Source organism: Lissotriton vulgaris, chromosome 4_1, assembly GCF_964263255.1.
Source record: "Lissotriton vulgaris chromosome 4_1, aLisVul1.2, whole genome shotgun sequence".
Classification (NCBI taxonomy): Eukaryota; Metazoa; Chordata; class Amphibia; order Caudata; family Salamandridae; genus Lissotriton; species Lissotriton vulgaris.
In genome coordinates this window covers 1,837,117,117-1,837,135,532 of record NC_141691.1, presented here as the reverse complement: position 1 = coordinate 1,837,135,532, position 18,416 = coordinate 1,837,117,117, and the positions used below count along the sequence as shown (strand labels likewise).

The 18,416-nt window shown below is 42.8% G+C and overlaps 1 protein-coding gene across 2 annotated transcripts in view; it reads left to right on the top strand.

The window, feature by feature from the left end:
• Window positions 1–6,584, top strand: part of RAD21 (RAD21 cohesin complex component) — a 273,785-nt gene extending 267,201 nt beyond the window's left edge. For both annotated transcript variants that reach the window (XM_086966139.1, XM_086966141.1), the window contains exons 13-14: window positions 3,189–3,272; window positions 4,593–6,584. In XM_086966139.1, coding sequence (XP_086822265.1) covers window positions 3,189–3,272; window positions 4,593–4,784 — 276 coding nt within the window. In that variant the 3' untranslated portion in view covers window positions 4,785–6,584. The remainder of the gene's footprint in view (window positions 1–3,188; window positions 3,273–4,592) is intronic.
• The last annotated feature ends 11,832 nt before the right edge of the window (window positions 6,585–18,416 follow it).

Sequence of the window (18,416 nt, the reverse complement as noted above, 5' to 3'; positions counted from 1 at the left end):
TTCGCGCCAGAGCTGGGGCTGGAGTGCCCCAGCAACTGGTTTGAACTGGTGTATGCACAGAGGCACCTTGTGTGCCCCAGGCATGTCTCATTCCTTTCAGCCCTGTCCTACCTAATGCACAAAATCCTGTCTGGGGTGGTGCTAGCACCTCCCAAGGCAGGAAACCCTTTGTCCAAGCCTCCCTTGCTGGAAGGACTCCCAGCAGCAGGAGGTCAGACTTGTGTCTGTGGTGGCAGCATCCATTTTGTGATGCTGAGGCTCGAGTTAACTTTAACCGGGGTTCACAGTTACATACATGTTGTGTCCCTCTAAAAGGGTGTAATGCTACCCCTGTCGCCAGTATTGGCGAGGGGGTAGTATTCCAGGTCGTATGACACCTTACTCGACATGTTTTGATAATGCTATGCCAAAGTTAGCAATAACCACGAGGTTATAATGCACTTAAGAGTATATGGTATAGCGTTATCATGGAAACAGCTAAAGGACTTAGTTCCGAAAGCTGTAGACCGGCTCAGCTCATGCCAGAGCACTATCTTACATAATTCCAAGCACTCTGCCTCCAGGATTGTTAAGGCCTGCCATAGGAGTGACTTATAGGAGTATATGTGTCCATTTTAGGTTTAGATATAGGTGTACTATATCTAAAGCAAAGGGTGATTACACCACCTTGCCCCAGCTGATTGATCAGCCAGTTGTCAGATTTGGATGGCCAGCCAGGGTGGCATAATACATGCTGCAGCCCCTGGTAGGCCTTGGGTTCACTTACGCCCTGGGTACCTATGGTACACTGTACAAGGACTTACAAGAGTGACCCAATACCAATTGGTAAATGCACCTAACGTACATGGATGTCAATTTAGAGAGAGACCAGCTAGGCTGTGGGTCTGATTAGCAGGCCCACAGCCAGGGACAGTCGTAAACCAGTGAAGCAAAAAGCAAACATCTGGGGTGACCATAGGATTGCAGACCCTACTCTCCTACATACAGTACCTGAACACACTGGGAGGAACCAGGTCAAGGCCTTTAACTCTAGAGGTTCAAGCTATATGGAAGTGGCAACTTGCAAGAGGGTTGACCATCTGTAATCCATTTCTCAGGTGCACTCTGTGCACGCAGACAATCTCAGTCCCAACTTCGTAGAAACGCCCAACTGGATGTAAAATTAGTCTGACTGGACATTTTTCAGCGATGGGGAATTCCATGCATCGATCTGTTTGCTGACGCAACAAATGCAAAATGCCACACAGTCTCATCCAGGTATCCAAACAGTCTCCATATGGAATGTGCTTTTGATCAGCTGATCAGAGACATTACTTTACGCTTTACCTGCAATACCGCTTATTCCTCTGGTCTTCAAGTTCTAGAGATCCAAGACCAGGGTGAATCTCATCGCACTGGAGTGGTCTTGCCAATTGTGGAATCCGGACCTTCTTCACCTGTCCGAGAACCCACACAGGAGTTTGCCCGGCAGACCACATCTACCTGCCAAACTCTGGGGAAGGTGTTGCACCCCAAATCTCCGTACAGCACCTGACTTGGAAGACTGCTTTTTTAGTGGCCTTTACCTCTGCTCGCAGTGTTGGCGAGATCCAGGCTCTGTGTTTTAGGGAGCATTATCTGATTTTACATTTCAACAGTATGGTCTTGAGAATACATCCTAGTTTTTTAACTAAGGTTATTTCTGATTTTCATATTAATCAGTCTATTACCCTACCTACCTTTCTCCCTGAATCAATCCACCCTTCCAAAGAGGGTGTTATATTCTCTTGATCGTAAAATGGTTCTCAGGCTCTTAAATTTTACCTTGATAAAACCAAGGACATAAGGAAATCTGACCGTTTATTTATAAATTATGGCCCCGTTGTTTGCCTTCCTCAAAACAAACCATCTCTAGATGGATAGGCTCTTGCATTTCCTTCTCTTACCAGTTAACCGATCAACAACTCTGTTTCGCTGATGGTTCCCGCTACAATGGTAAAGGCCTCCACTATGGACCACCTTAGAAATGTACCCATCCCAGAAATATGTAAAGCTACCACTAGGCGATGAGTACACACTTTCGCTTGCCATTATTCCTTGATTTCTGACTCTGGCAGATGCCTAGTTTGATCAAGCCTTGTCTAGGAAACTGTTTGAGTAAATTACCCTTCGTGTTAACTGCTTTGCTGTTTGTCTGCAGATGCTAGGGATGGGCTAGCTATTCTGTTCAATGCCTATGACTATAGTATCCCCTAGAAGAGAAGGATAAGTTACTTCCCTGTAATCCTAGTTCTTTTCCAGGGCATACTCCTCAAAGTCATAAGCAACCCACCCTCCTCCCTGGACGAATACCTTATACAACAGCACTTTTCTGGCTTTGTATCATCGCATAATTTGATAAGGTGTAAAAAAAGACCTAACCGTCACCTGTGGGGCATAATGGGAGCATGGAGGTCTTTAAGACAAAGCACCAGTTTATTCTGTTGTGGTTTCTCTATACAGCCTATGGGCTAACATGCCTTATTACTTTGCCTTTTTCTTGGCAAAGGCTATGGTTTAAGTCCAAGCATGTTCTATGTTGCAGAAATGCTACTCGATATTTGTATATTTTAAGTGAAAAAAAATCAATGCAATTTTATCCTATTTGGTAGTTAAGGCTGCATGTGTGTGTGTTTGTGTGTATATATATATATATATATATATATATATATATTTGTGTGTGTGTATATATATATGTGTGTGTGTGTGTGTGTGTGTGTGTGTGTGTGTGTGTGTGTGTGTGTGTGTGTCTCTCTCCTCTTGGAGCTTCAATAGTTACCTTAAGAACATCACATTACCTATGATTGCATTTTATTGTGAGTGCTAGGTTATTCACATAAGACCATCAGGATGTTAATACCTATCCTCTGCACCGATATTAAATCCATCTACCCATAACCCTCTAGATACTTAAATATATTGGAGTTGACTGTAAATGAATGATGCCTGAGGCTTAAGCTGCTAAAATGATAAATGACAATCTTGTAGACATCTGGTTCGAAGGTCTCAATCTGAAGGAGTCTAAAGTTTAAGAGAATTAGTTGCAGTGTATGTGTCTGTTCAATAGATAACTAAATTGTTCAGTACTTCGACTGTTCTTTAAATTCCCATGTGAGATGACTGAGTTTGAACTATTAGAATTTTTTTGATCACTATTTTTATTATTGTAGGAGGAAGATGCGACAGGCACCGAACAAGATCAGGAAGAAAGGAGGTGGAACAAGAGAACACAGCAGATGCTTCATGGTCTTCAGGTACTAAATTGTTTATCTTGCTTAACTGCTTTCTCACATACTAACTTTAACACATTGGGTGCTGATTTTATAGGTTGTTATTTATACTTATAGAGCGCACCGTTACTCTAGGGTGTCCTGGCGCTAAGTACTGGTTACCTGAGGGGCGTGAGGCCTAGTAGAGAAGAACAAGGTCTTCAGGCCCTTACCGAAGAAAATAAGATCTGGGACATTTCTGAATTGGAACAGGAGCTCATTCCATGCTTTAGAGGCACAATGAACAAAACTTCTGCCTCTCCAATTAGTTATTTTAAAAGCGGGTGTTTGGACTAGTTTAGATCCTGTTGATCGTAGTGTTCTGCCTGGGACAGGAACTTGAGCTTATGGCAATGTGTGAGAGTATATTATTTTATTCACATTGTTTCCTGGTTGACAACATTTGAAGTGCATTGACAGATACAATTCATATGTTTGTATTGTAGTAGTGAATTGAGTTATGTGGCCATTAATATAGAGTTTGACCATACTGCAGAAAGATATCTGCTGACCCCCCCCCCTCGTTGTTTCCATTATCATGTATATCTTAGCATATCTTTTTATGTGCCACTGAGTAATAAGAGTAATCCATGAATCATGGATGCATCTATCCAGGCATTCAAGATGCCAGTGTCTCCAAGCCATGCTATACTTTCAGCGGACAGTACTGTCACGCCTCATATTATTTCGGTCTTGTTTGTGTGCTTGTCCAGAACCAGTCTGTAGGGTTCTCTTGCCCCTAAATGTCCAGTAGTGCACTTTTCTTATACTGTTTAACACACACCTGTCTAGAAATGCAGCCAGCTGATTGATGTTAAAAAGTTTCACGTTTAGTGTCCAAACCTGTGATTTGATGCAAGTATGTCAAACCTGAATTACACTAATAGGTATTAGATAAATAACTAATTGCAATTTTGCACAAATGTTTTTAACACTTTTTTTCTTAAAGGTATGGATCGCTTTGGCAGTGTGAAGTCTGCACTTATAGGTTTCAAAAATGTACATACACCAGTGAAAAAACATTCTCCTTAATCAATATATTGCTGTCCTCACTAGAGAGACGTCTGTTCAAGAACCTAACTATTTGGTCATGCTTCTTGGGTAGCTCAGAAGATTAACCTAATTTTGGCTTCGGTGCCACAAAATGAAGACCCCCAACTTAGCAAACTGACAGGCAGCGGAACATTTCATGTGCCCCTAGTTGCTCTGAAATCATTCCCTTTTATAGTGTTTGTGTTTCTGCTTTTTAAGTAATGTAATGGCACATGGCTGGTTGTTAATTATTTTTTTTCTATTTGTTTTTAGAGGGTGTTGGCTAAAACCGGTGCAGAATCTATAAGCTTGCTTGACCTCTGCATAAACACAAACAAAAAACAAGCTGCAGCAAAATTCTACAGTTTCTTGGTACTTAAAAAACAGCTAGCTATTGAGCTGACACAAGCGGAACCGTACAGTGACATCATTGCAACACCAGGACCAAGATTCCATATCATTTAAATTACTGGACTTGATAGCTAGTGTTAATTTCGCTAGTAGCTGCATCGCCCCCATGTGTAGGGCACTTAACAGATTGTTGCATATGATTTAGGGTGTTTTTTTTGTCTGTACAGTTTTTTTCTTTGAGTGCAACATCTATATTTTTATGAAAAATATGGGATTGGTTGGTTTGAATTATGAGGCAGAAAAAGTACAGCTCTGCAGACCCAATATAAGGAGACCATGGTAAAAGCATTCAGAGCCTTGTGCACAATTGATTAACTTTCAGCAGCCAACATCTGTTTCATATGGGTGCTTCATTATGACAGTATGGTTTACTATGCAACCGGCGAATCATTTTGTCTTATCAACTGCAAAAATTGTACACTGGAAAGATGCTAGACTTTTATTTAAAACGTGTTCAGTGTAAGTGATGCCATAGCTCTTAATCTTGCTTATGCTTTTAAAATGTTAACATCCAGAATTGCTGTTTACATTGGGACACTGTTTTGCATTTCATGTTTTGTTCTATGAAGTAGAAAATAGGTGGATGATCATGTGCTGCAAATCTACCAAGGTCAACTGCAACTCTTCCCCCTCCCTTTCGCTTCTAGTTGTTATAGAAACCTCAGATGTAAATTTTATTTAATTTCTATTGCTCTCGTTCTGAAATTTAGAACCTTTCATAAGTGCTTTGACTTTTAAATCACTGAACTTAGAATAGAACATAAACTACTTAAACCTGTTGAATGTCCTACTTCGACCAGTTTAGTTTAAGCTAATTGTTACATGCTCTCATGGTTGATCATTTAAGCTGTGTGTATTCCTCATCTATGTGAAAGCTTGATCGTTAGGCTTTCAAAGTTAAAATCAGTAATTGCAAATCCTTTTACACTGCCTTATAAATCAAGCTAGTCAAACCTGCTAAATACCCCACCTCATCCTCTCCCCTTCCTTCCTTTCTCTACCGGTCCAATCAGTGGCCTGGCTTAAACAATTTTAAATGTTAATTTTAATGTAAATTACCTTTTTGAATATATTTTATGAATCACGTTTGTCAGTCTTAGTAGTTATTGCAAAGGAATATTTTCATAACCCTACCTACCATTGACAAGCATTATGTTGCTGTATATTGTGTTCAGTAAGCTGAAATTACTATTACAGCTTCGTATTCATAGTATACAATATTCTAAATTGAATATCCGATCAGTATATTTATTGTCAATTTTACTTTTTCCTACACTGCACACTCCTGCATTTGGAATTTGCTTTCTAAAACTTTTGTTCACCATCATTTTTTTGTGCAAAACAAATAAAGGCTTTACTGTTACAAGACCGGAAAAGAAAACACCAGAAATTATGTGAATGGCAAAGGTTTGTGCTTCAAATGTTTTTTATAGATATAAATATATATATAGAGCAAATTTATTCACAGAAAGTTCTGGTGTCATTTTGGCACTTTTGTGAATGATTCTCTTTTGGGAACTTTGATGTGCCCAGCCATGTAAAATTATGTGAAAATGTTTTAAAAATTTGTGAGACTGGATGCATTTTAATATGAACTTTTAAGAAATAATTGTAAAAAACAAAAATGGTTGCAGCTACTTTTTTTATTTTCAACATGTGCCTGTAAAACCATGCTTTACCCCTTTGTATAAAAGAGACCGTGTAGATATATTGAATGTTTAATTATAGAAAAGGTAATCATTTCTTGTTAAAACATTTTTAGTCTGAAGTTTTGTCGCTTATCAAGGTTAATATTCTCAAATAGTTGATGCTGTGTTCTGTATAACTTTTCTAATAAAAGTTGTGTGAAAGCGATTACCAATGGTGTACGTTAAGAACATAAGGATGGTTCTGAACACAATCTGTAAAAGCCCCACTGTATACAATTGCAGCCAGAGATGGAGAGGGAGTCAGTACAAGTAAAATGGGCTTCTATAAAAATAGTTGATGTCATAGCGAGATTTACAAAAATGTAAGTGTATGCATTCTTCAGTATTTCATACAAAATCCAAAGTCGAATTTGTTTGTCTAAACAAAGTGAAACTGTCTACACTTCAGTCATATGGTTCCACCCACTGACTTTATCTTCTGTTGTAGGAGCAAATTGACAATGCTTATGCTGGTGAGGGTACTAGTATTTGACATTTGGAGACCGTTTCCTAGTTTTGATCAAAATGCATGCTTCTCACTTATGTCTTTGGTTGCATTTGCAAACAGATACTTTGCCTAATATATAGAAAATGGTTTGTTTTCACCATAATGGAGTTATTTTTGGTAGCATAAATATTGTAAAACCTGGCTATATTTTGGATCTGAAGGCGTATTTAAATGGAGATTTGACATTTTGAAATTAATTGTACAAGTAAACATGCACATTTTTGAAAAATGTTAATTGGCATTTCAAATATAATAATCGGTTACATTGCGAACACTCCCTGTGTATCATCCCAAATGGCACTTATCTTTTAAACACTTGCAATCCGTGTTAAACTGCTTTGCCAAATTTTGAGATCCTTACCCATTGCCCATTGTTTGGCATAGACTGAATGCTTTTTTTTCTGCTGCATCTCTTAATGTGCTAAAGTATGTGACTGTGAAGGTAAATAATGCCTTTACAATACGTACAAAGTAACTAATCCTCTCAAACCAGTCATGAGAATGGACCATATTTCGACTACATAGTACAGTCAGTAAACTATTTGGAGGGTCAAGGGTGAATAAAGTGTGTGACTGGGACCACTGTGCGCGGTTGTGGGTGCTCATTGGAAACCTCACCAATGAGTCTGGGCATTCCTGTTGACTGATAACATGCTTGTTGTGGGGCATGGTTTTGTTCCATGGATGTTGTACAGGTATACATATATATCTGGGTTGTTGGTTTAGGTTTTCACAGCAGATTCTCTCTGGGGACGTTTGTTTTTAACCTCCTGAGAGAACGTGGCTGTGAGGCACTAGCAATTGGGAATTTACTGAGGCCCCTAGGCTCCTACTTTCACCAGCTGTAAATCTTGTGACTGTGTTGTACTACTGTACTCTACAAACCAACCTTCCCACTTGTTCTGTAGAATGAACTCTTTTCCACTCTGATAATCCCCCATCCTATGGATCTGCACACAAGTCACGCTAATTGGCTGATGGGCTCTGTATGCGAGTGCCTGGACAAGCTTTTGACATCAACTTATGTCCTCGCGCTTGAGTGGTATTTATATGAGGCCCTACTTCTCATTTCAAGAGCAGAACATCGGTGCAGAGGTGCACATCATCACCTGCTAGTGCGCAGAAACGCTACTTTATAGTTTACTGCTACATTCTAATGTCTGTAGCGAATATGCAGAAGGTGGGTAATCTGAAGTAAGGTAAGAGTATCCACCAGATATTTTCTCGCCTTTTGATCATGGGGTTACCGCTTGCCTTAAGTGTAGCCTGAAGCTCTTATTTCCCGCTTTATGCGTTTAGTAATTAGTTTATACTTGCAAACCTTGAGCCAATCGTTTACCTTTTATGAAGTAGTGATCTTGCAGTATCTGATCAGTCGAAACTGGTCCCCTCATTCTTAGTCTTATCAAAGGTACTAAATGTAGCACTATATAGTTTGCAATAATGTTTTTCTAAGGTCTTTCCATTCTCAGATTACTTGCTTTCTCAGTCTCCTCCTTATTCCTAAAACCCTTATAAAAAAATATTGGCCTCAACTTAAAAAGTCTGATTCACCTCTTTCCTTACTTCTTTGAATGACTCTCTCCTTTCTTGCCATCCTCTGCATGCAATCTTTAACTACAATCTACACCAATGGTTCCCACCCTGTGGTTGGGTGTCCGCGAAGCCTCCTCAGGGAGTCCTCGACTACTTAGAAAATTAAATAGATTAAAAAGTGAATATGAATTGTAAAATCTACTGTAAACGTGAAGGAATTTAAAATTCCAGACTTGAAATGTAATTAGTATTCTCTGATTTGTGGGAGCAGTGCAAGTACATTAAACAAAATATAGTATTGATGAGTGGCCTTAATTTAGAAACGCTCCAGCTTTCATATTCAAATTTATATTTTTTTTATTTTTGCGAATTGATTCAAATGTGTTATTTGTGTATTTGAATGGTGGTTTTGGTGGTTCAAACCATTACCAATGCTTAGGCTGGGGCCCTTGGCTAGCAGGCATGACTCAATTGGGGGATCCCCGGATTCCAGTAATGATTCGGGGGGTGCCCAGAATCCCCGGGTTCCAGTAACGATTAATTGGAGGTCACCAGAAGTCAAGATTGAGCACTACTGGCTTACACTAAATCATGTGCAAGTTTGCCTTTATCGCTGTTGTATTTCTACAGATTGCTCACATCTCACCTCTTAAGATCTTAATTTCCGCCCCATTAATGATCAAATCTTATTGCTACTAATTTAATACAACACAAAGGCACAGGAAGAAATTGAGTGGCCTTATTGAGATCACAAACATAATCCCACTAACCAACAATAATCACTTGAATAAGCACAAGCCTTTGCTTCTAGACCATAGTCCTGCCGGGTGTAAAGCACTTCCACGCCTAGTCCAGGTAGTAAGCGGTTTATGAATGAATTTGCAAGATGTTTAGTGAGGAGACAAGTCTGTGTTGACCCACACAAACATCAGTAATGGCTTTCTGCCCTGTTTGACATGGTAAACTTCTATATAAACAAGAATTGGTCGAGAAGAATTAATATTGTATGTTTTATTTGAGTACACTTAATTACCCTCAGTTTTTTTAACCCCTTCGCTGCTAGGCCTTTTCCCCTCCTGTGCTAATGCTTTTTTTGGCGTTTTGGGGTAGTGCGCGCTTAGGCCCTTGTAACTTTTTGACCACATAAGGTATCCACTCCAAATTTGCGTCCTTTTCTTCCAACATCATGTCGATTCTAAAGGCGCCCAGGGTTTGTGGATTCCCTTGGAGGGGTCCCAGAAATTAACCAAAATAGTGACATTTTTTTTTCTTCAGAAAAATGGGAAAAACGGGCTGCAAACGAAAGCCTCTGGGTTTTTCCTTGAAAATGTTTTCAAAAAAGGGTTTGTGGGGCTGAAATCTCAATTTTCTCAGATTTTAGGGAATGACAGTCTTTTGTCAGAGAACCGACATTTTTCACAGTTTTGGCATTTTTCTGGGACATAGCCTATTTTTGCTATTTTTAGAGCTTTCCACCTCCTTCCAGTTAATGGTAGAAATGAGTTTGAAAGCAATAATGGATCCTGGAAAGCTGTACATTTTCGAAAAGTAGACAAAATTCTGAATTCAGAAAGGGGTCATTTGTCTAAATCCATGAAGGTTTCTTTATAGAATAAAAATATTGGAATAATTGAACATTTGTTGAAAAAAACAGCCTTTTGTGTCAACGTTTTCACCTATAGCTTTTTCTAATTTTGACAGCTCTTGGAAAGCATTATACCGTTACATCCGTTAGACCTTCCTGGTTGTGGGGATATATAGGACTTGTAGTTTCACCAAGAACCCGACGAACCCAGATCCAAAAACTGAGCAGCAACTTGCAATGGTATTTTTTCATTTACTGGGTATAGAGCACTTTGTCTTGGAAAATGTATACATGGAAAAATCTGTATGAAAGACACCTATGTATTTCTGAATTGGGTACAAATTATAGAGTTCAGAAACAGTATATAATTGCACATTTTCAAAATTGGGAATACTCATACTAGCATGAGATTTATTGGTCATTTTGCCCCTGCCCATATCCTGAGAGAAATCTTCCTAGCATGCCCGACTCCTCCCCTCACATTTCTGAATGACTCACTCAGCAATGGAGTGGTTCCCATCCCCCACAAATTTGCGGCTGTCATCCCTATTTTAAAAAAGGCCGGTGCCGACCCTTCATCCCCTTCCAATTACCGTCCCATCTCCCTCCTGCCTTACTTGGGTAAGGTCTTAGAAACTCATGTAACCAGCATCCTGAGCACCCACGTGGAAACCAATCACTGCCTCTCCCCCCGGCAGGCGGGCTTCCGCCCCCTCCACTCTACGGAGAAGGTGGTGATCTCAGTGATGGACAGCCTACGCGAGGGCATTGATATCAATCTCCCGCAGGCCCTCATCCTTTTAGATCTGTCCGCCGCTTTTGACACGGTGGACCACTCCATCCTTCTCACCCGTGTCAGGGCGGCGGGCATAGAGGGCCTAGCCTTCGCATGGCTCGAGTCCTTCCTGAGTGACAGGGCTCAGGCGGTCCATCTAGCTGGTTTCACTGCTGCCTCCCGTAAGGTTGTGTGCGGGGTCCCCCAGGGTTCTTCACTCTCCCCTCTTTTGTTTAATTTATACATCTATCCCCTCATTTTTATGTTGCAGCAGCTTGAGGTCACGGTGTTTAATTACGCCGATGACCTCCAGCTAATTTTCAACCTTTCTCACTCCCCCTCATCCTTCCAGAACGTCCAATCTGTTATGTTGTTCATCCAGGATTGGATGAACTGCAACCACCTCAAACTCAACCCGGACAAGACTGAGTTAGTCTTGACCGGAGGTGGTTGCAGCCCTTGGTCCCCGTCTCACTGGCCTCTCTCACTTGGTGTCCCCCCACTCCCCGTTCCCAAAGTCAAAACTCTCGGTATCCTCCTTAATCCCTCACTTTCTGTCCACTCACAGGTTAGTTCTGTTGTTTCTTCTTGTTTTTTTTCCCTCAGAACTATTAGGAAGATTTCTCGCTTCTTTTCCCTTCCTGCCCTAAAGATTATAGTGATGGCAATGGTGCTCTTGCGCCTTCATTATGGCAACATTATCTATAATGGCGCGCCGGCCTATGCCATTCACCGCCTGCAACTAGTGCAGAACCAGGCTGCCCGCCTGATACATGGCCTGCCTAAATTCCATCGTGCAACTCCTCTATTGCAGGCACTGCACTGGCTGCCGGTGAAAGAGCGAGCCTTGTTCAAGCTTGGCTGCCTCACTTTCCATGCCAAAATGGGCACCGCTCCGGAGTTCATTTGCTCTGCCATTAAGCCTTATATACCGGGTAGAGAGCTTCGCTCCACCCACATGGCACTCCTGACCATCCCCCGATTTAAAAAGAAAAAGGCTGGCGGAACAAAATTTGCGGTTCTCGCTCCTGTGTTTTGGAACTCCCTCCCTGTGGAACTCCGCATGACACCTTCTTACACAGAGTTTCGAAAAAGCCTTAAAACCCTGCTCTTCTCTCGAGTCTTCGCTGTCTAACTTCCTCTGCTCCTGCTGTCTCCTCGCAATCTGAAAAGCGCCATGAAACCGCGTGGTATAAGGTATAAATGTTTTTAAATTCAAATTTTTCAAAAAGATTTTTTTTTTTACACAATGTCTTTCATTGAAAGGGAGAAATGCATGAAAGCTCAATTGATAATAACAGTTGATTTACAAATCTGAATTTCCCCAAGTCTCCCGATAAAAACGGTACCTCACTTGTGTGGGTCGGCCTTGTGCCTGCGACAGGAAACGGCGCAAAATGCAACGTGGTCACACCTAAATTTTGCAGTCACAAATTGACCCTTTTTTGGCAAAGTTCCTACCTGTAGTTTTTGCACCCTAGCTCTGCCGGCACCTAGGGAAACCTAGCAAACCTATACATTTCTGAAAAGTAGACACCCAGGGGAATTCAGGATGGGGTGACTCGACTGCCTACCACCAGGTTTTGTTACCCAGAATCCCTTGCAAAGCTAAGAATTTGACAAAACACATTTTCCTCATATTTCTGTGGTGGAAAGTTCTGGAATCTGCGTGGATCAACAAATTTCCACCCACCCAGCGTTCCCCCAGGTCTCCCGATAAAAATGGTACCTCACTTGCGTGGGTAGGCATAGTGGCTGCAACAGGAAACTGTTCAAATCGTACGGTGGTGAAGAACAAGTTACTTACCTTCGGTAACGCTTTTTCTGGTAGATACAGTATCTGCCTGTGGATTCCTCACCTTGTGAATATCCCCCTTGCGCCAGCAACGTTCGGATAATTCTTCGTAGCACGCCGGCGTGGGCGACGTCATAGGAGCACGGCATCGCGCGCGACTCCGTCTGACGTCACCGACTCCTCATAAGGCCCACGTCGGCGTGATGACGTCAGTTCCGCCCTTTTTTCCGTATATATATATGTACACAGTACATGCAACCAAAAACAATTAAAGTGCAAAACTATACAATTTCAGAAATACAAAATCATAAATACATTTGCACACAAAACCAGGTATAGCAGAGTGGACAACGGGGAGGCGGGTGGGTCAGTCAGGAATCCACAGGCAGATACTGTATCTACCAGAAAAAGCGTTACCGAAGGTAAGTAACTTGTTCTTCTGATAGATACATCTGCCGTGTGGATTCCTCACCTTGTGAATAGAGTCCCACAGCAGTCCCCACTCCCGTAGGAGGGTGACCACTCTGCTATACCAGGAAATCCTGGAGAACAGAGCACGCGAAGTGGCCGTCCCTCCTCACCTCAGCATCCAAGCAGTAGTGCTTCGCAAAAGTGTGGAGGGAAGCCCATGTCGCGGCCCTGCAAATGTCCTCAACAGGAACACCTCTAGACAATGCAGAAGTAGCAGACTTCGCTCTAGTTGAATGAGCTCTAATACCCTCAGGAGGGTCCTTACCCGCCAGAGAGTAGCAAATCTTGATGCAGAGAATAATCCATCTGGAAAGAGTACGCTTGTGCACCGCTCTGCCCTTCTTGCAGCCAGCAAAACCCACGAAGAGCTGATCGTCAATACGATAGTCCTTAGTCCTATCAAGATAGAAACTAACCGCTCTCTTCGGGTCCTGGCGATGAAGCCTCTTGAGGAAATATAATTTTTGGTCAAGTTGTGTTCCCCAGCGAGAACCCCACCGTCTCCATGTACTAGCTTGCAGTGCATGTAATTTCCCTCCTGTGCCAGCTACGAAGACGCAAATACATTTGCGTCCATCTTTAACTTGTCCTCTTTCAGATCCGCCATGAACGGATTGAATATTCAGTTCCTATCTATGCCGTGCCACCGTCTTTTTGTGGTACACTTTGCACGTTTTTCAGCTCTGGCGAAAGTAGGCCCAGATTCTGCCATGAAGCCTTTTTCGAGTTCTCTCCTGTTTCCTGACTCCGAGGGCCGCAGCCCAGGCTACCTCTGTGCCAGTGGCCCCCACCTTACTTCTTGCGCGACTCCGGTGCATAGCCTAACCTCTGCCTGCCAAGACTGTATTCAACCTTCGAATTATCTGCTCCACTCCTCGAAAACACATTCCTGTCTCGTAGCTCAAGTAAACATCCTCCCAGCTACAGGAGCAGAGGGCCAGGCTCTTCTGTCTCCGTGCAAGTAATTCATAGACTCCGTTGCCATGGTAGGCCCATGCCCCCTCACCCCGCATGCCGACATGTAGACACATGTACACGCATTCATATTCAGAATAGGGTAGTCTATGTCTAGAGACCTTTTCCCTTCCAGATACTACTGTTCCTTAAACATATGATATCAGATACGATTTGGGACTAGGTTGATCTGACATCCCAGACTTATGTCTCCACTTATGTCTACACTTGTAGTGCTAAAAGTCAAGTCCCCTTCGCCCTCCAGTTACACGTCAGATCCACGTCAAACAGCTGCGCGCGCATCTCTGCCATATAATTATGCTGACACTGCAGGATTCTCTAGTGGTTCCGCCTACTTGTGACATCATGTTAAATGACGTATCCGGTGTACACCTTCATGCACGCCTATTGCCATGCCTCTTTTGTGACGTTTTCATGTTTTATCTCTCCTTTTTCAGCAGTCACGCCTACTATTACGCCTACTGTATGCTCATACATTGTAATGCATTGACTATATATATGCACTTTTGTAAACAATATGTGTTCTGTCTTCCCTTCCTGAACCCTGTGTGGTGAATGGAATGGTTATGCCACCTTGGCTCGAGCCAATAACCCAATTCCTTTTACAGGAATAAAACCCTTTTGAGTTAACCTCAATATCTCGGATTCTGCCTCTCATTTTTCTGAGTTATTCTTATTGATTATTGATAGCAAATTAAGTATAGGTAATCGATATTACCACAGTTCTGGCGCCCGAATAGGGACCCCTCCCCCACCCCACGCGCCGGTGGTGTGTTGCAGGCCTAGCCCCCTGCCCACAGCCGGACGGACACTTACGCGTACCCGCAGGATTTCCTGTATCTCCCTCAGGCCAACGGAGGTGACTGAGGCTGCGATCAACACCCAGACGAGGCGGTGAGGCGTGCGGAGGATCCCGACCTGAGCCTAGCTGAGAGAGCAAGATCCGTGGTATACCGAGGCCCGCCAGGTTCCGAAGTTTCCGAAGTATCTGCGTCGAGTCCGAATCCAGTCCGAGTCGAGTCCAGTCCAGAGTTTTCCGAGGCCTTCTGTTTCCGTGCTTCCTGGTGAGTACCGTTGCTAGGGACGCATCCTGACGTGCGCATTAGTTTGTGCCGGTCAAGTCGGGTTCGGGTACACGAACCTGTTCTGCACTGTTCAGCAGTGTATCTGTACTGTATAGCAGTACATCTAGTTTGCACCTGTAAAAGGTGTATCTGTGCCGTTTAGCGGTACATCCTGTTGCACTTGTCACTGTTATCGATTAATGTGGTTTGTTTTTGAAATGTTTTAATGTGTCATTCAAATGTCGTGGTATGAGTGAATGTTCGATTTTCATTGTTGTGCTTAAACGTGTCTTATGTATAGCATGTTAGTGTCCACATCTGAGTAAGAACCTAGTAGCCAGATTTCAGAATGCCGTTGTTTTCCAAATTAAGACAAATAAAAACCCGTAAGGGGGTTCTAGAAGAAGCTGTTCCCATTCCACCTAGGGACACTCCAGGGTACTTTATGTACCATAAGCATGGCTTAGATGCTGTTTTATTTCTTGACTTATGGGTAGACTACACTAAAGAACTGTCAGAGAATCAGAGATGGCCCGCTGCTGGGACATGGGATGCGGATTGCATCATGAGAGTAGAGGAAGCGTTATGGAAAAAGAAAGCTAGACAGTCACAGAAAGATGCCATCGAGTTATGGCGTAAAGAGTCGCACAGGCGCACAGAAAAAGCTCATAGATTAGAAGAGAAGAGTAAGGAGGACCCCGAAAAGGTCCGAGAAAACGCATTAGTTGAGGAAGGTATCAGAGTGAAGTTAGAACAAGTAGACAGACAGCGAAATACGCTTATGAATGGCATGTTCCCCATCTTGTCAAAGGGCCTGCCCAAGGCCTCTCCAGAAATACCGAAGGACCTACCACCCCCATTGCTCCCGACTAAAACACATCCGAGGACAGCAAAGGACGTTTTCCTTTCTTCCTACTTAGACGATGTTGTTCCCACCTATGTTAATACCCCAGCTCCATTGCCCCCCGCGCCTGCGCCTAACGGTCTGAATCCTTATGGCCTTTCTCCCCGACAAGCTACTCCTCCCCCGAATCCTCCTGCTCCTGGTCTTCCAGTTCTTCCTCCACCTCCTCCTACTTCCCTTGATACAGACCCTTTCGGAGCCGGTGCCTCAGGAGGCGCGTCCGGAGGGGCAGGTTACCGGACCCCACCACCAAACCCTCGCCTGAGTCTTAGAGAGGTGTCACAACAGCGTACACCCAAAACAGATATTACAATTTATGGAGATCGCCTTGAAGATTGTAGATATGACCCGGTACCTGGTAAAAAGAATGACATAGAAATGTTACTCGCATCAGTACGTTTACGTCGAGTCACGAACTTCCTAATGACACTACCTGGAATGACAGAACATATGGATCAAATATATAAGTTTGTGCAGACAGGAGTAGGGCCTGAATGCATTAAGGAGGCCATGGCCCATCAGAAAGTGGAAACTAAAGCCAAGTTATTACGGTTTCTTATAAACTGTTTTATTCGAGAAGCAGATAGGCCGGGTGCGAACCCGGCTGACCTGAAAGCACTCCATAGGTGGGGCCGACATATAGCCGATGGACAGCATGACAAGGAAGCCAGTATAGATAACATGTACCGAAGGATCAGAACTTCGATAACTAAGATGCATGAGCAAAGAAAGACCGAACCAGCAGTAGATTCAGACAAACAAGAATCCGACGAGGAGGAGGCAGAGGAAGAACCAGAAACACCAGTACAGGCACAAACACTAGTTCAAGAACAAATGCCAGTTAGAGACATGATAGCGTATGTAGGTAAAGGAAGACCGTTTAAAGATCCGGTGCGTCTAGTGCGCCCGGAATGTAAAAGAATATATCAGGAAGCCATGTGTAATCCTAAAACTCCCGAACACTTATTCCAAGCCACCGACCGAGTACTTCAAGAGCGCATGGGGTATCATGAACTTGATTCCATGGATGAACAAGAATTAGCCAGGTCAGCCGTGCAATGGGCTGACAGTTCTGAGAAATATGGTGATGATGTGCTAGCGCACACGTTTCTGAATTTGACACCGAGTGAACAGCGTTTAGCTGGTATGTACATGATACAGCATCTGCTCTTATTGTATAAAAGTCAACATTCTGATCCAGGACCCCTGCGCGATATACTAATTGAACTGGTCACGAACAGATGGAGAGGTCTAAGTACTGACCTGATTAAAGTAATTCTAGAACACCGCCACAAGTATAATACATTCTTAAATCCGCAGGTTACCCCAGTACCCGTTATGGAGCGAAAGACCATGTATTACATGGATAGACAGAATCCGTTGCGAGAAGTGCACCCCGTGCAGAACGCAGACCACACGCTCAGACGCGTGTTTGTGTATACTCCTGTAACTAAAATCGAATTATTGGAAATGAAGAAACTAGTACCCAGTCACGATAAAGATCCTGCAGGTTTCCACCGTGAAATAAAGGATATGTTATTAATGGGCGATTACACTTATCCCGACCTTATGAAAATATTGAAAGTATTGTTGCCTCCAGGCATATACGAGAAACTGAAAGAAAAAGAATGGGAGGTGGGTAATGCAAAGATTGATTGGGCTGCATTACAAGATGAAGAGAATACCCGAGTGCCAGGCCTAGGGCTTGGGGATAAAGTTAAAGCATTACCAGGTTTATTAATACAGGTGTTGCCACGTTTATTGAGTACGAAAAAGGAAGATTGGGGTGCAATTTCAGCATGCAAACAGAAACCTGATGAAGACACTAGTGATTTTTACACACGATTTGAGAAATGTTTTGGTATTAACAGTGGTTTGAAACCGAGTAGCGAGTCATATCCACATCTTTTTGTAACGAAATTAGTCGAGAATTCTCTACCCCAGGTTAAGAATAGAGTACTGAAAGTAGAAAGCACTTGGCAAGCTAATACTCCTTCGCAAATGTTACAAATGTTACAGTATCACCAGAATAGACTCAGAGAAGAACAAGAACATGAACAGAGACGTATGAAAGATACGAAAATGAAAATGTTAGTTGCTCAGTCAGTTCCTGCTGATGGTCAGAAAAAGGGTGCGAACCAAGCTAGTAATGCGTCAGTTCCTGTAAAGGGTGTATGTAATTATTGTAAGCAGCCAGGTCATTATATAAATGAATGTCCCGTTCTGAAACATAATATTGCCACGGGCAAGACAAAAGAGAGACCGCGTCCTCCTAGACAAGATCAGACTTCACAACAAGTACCCCAGAATACACAGCAGATCGCACCAATGTCGGCTCCTTCACAGACAGTAGCGATACCTCAGCAACAGCCCATTACTGCAACA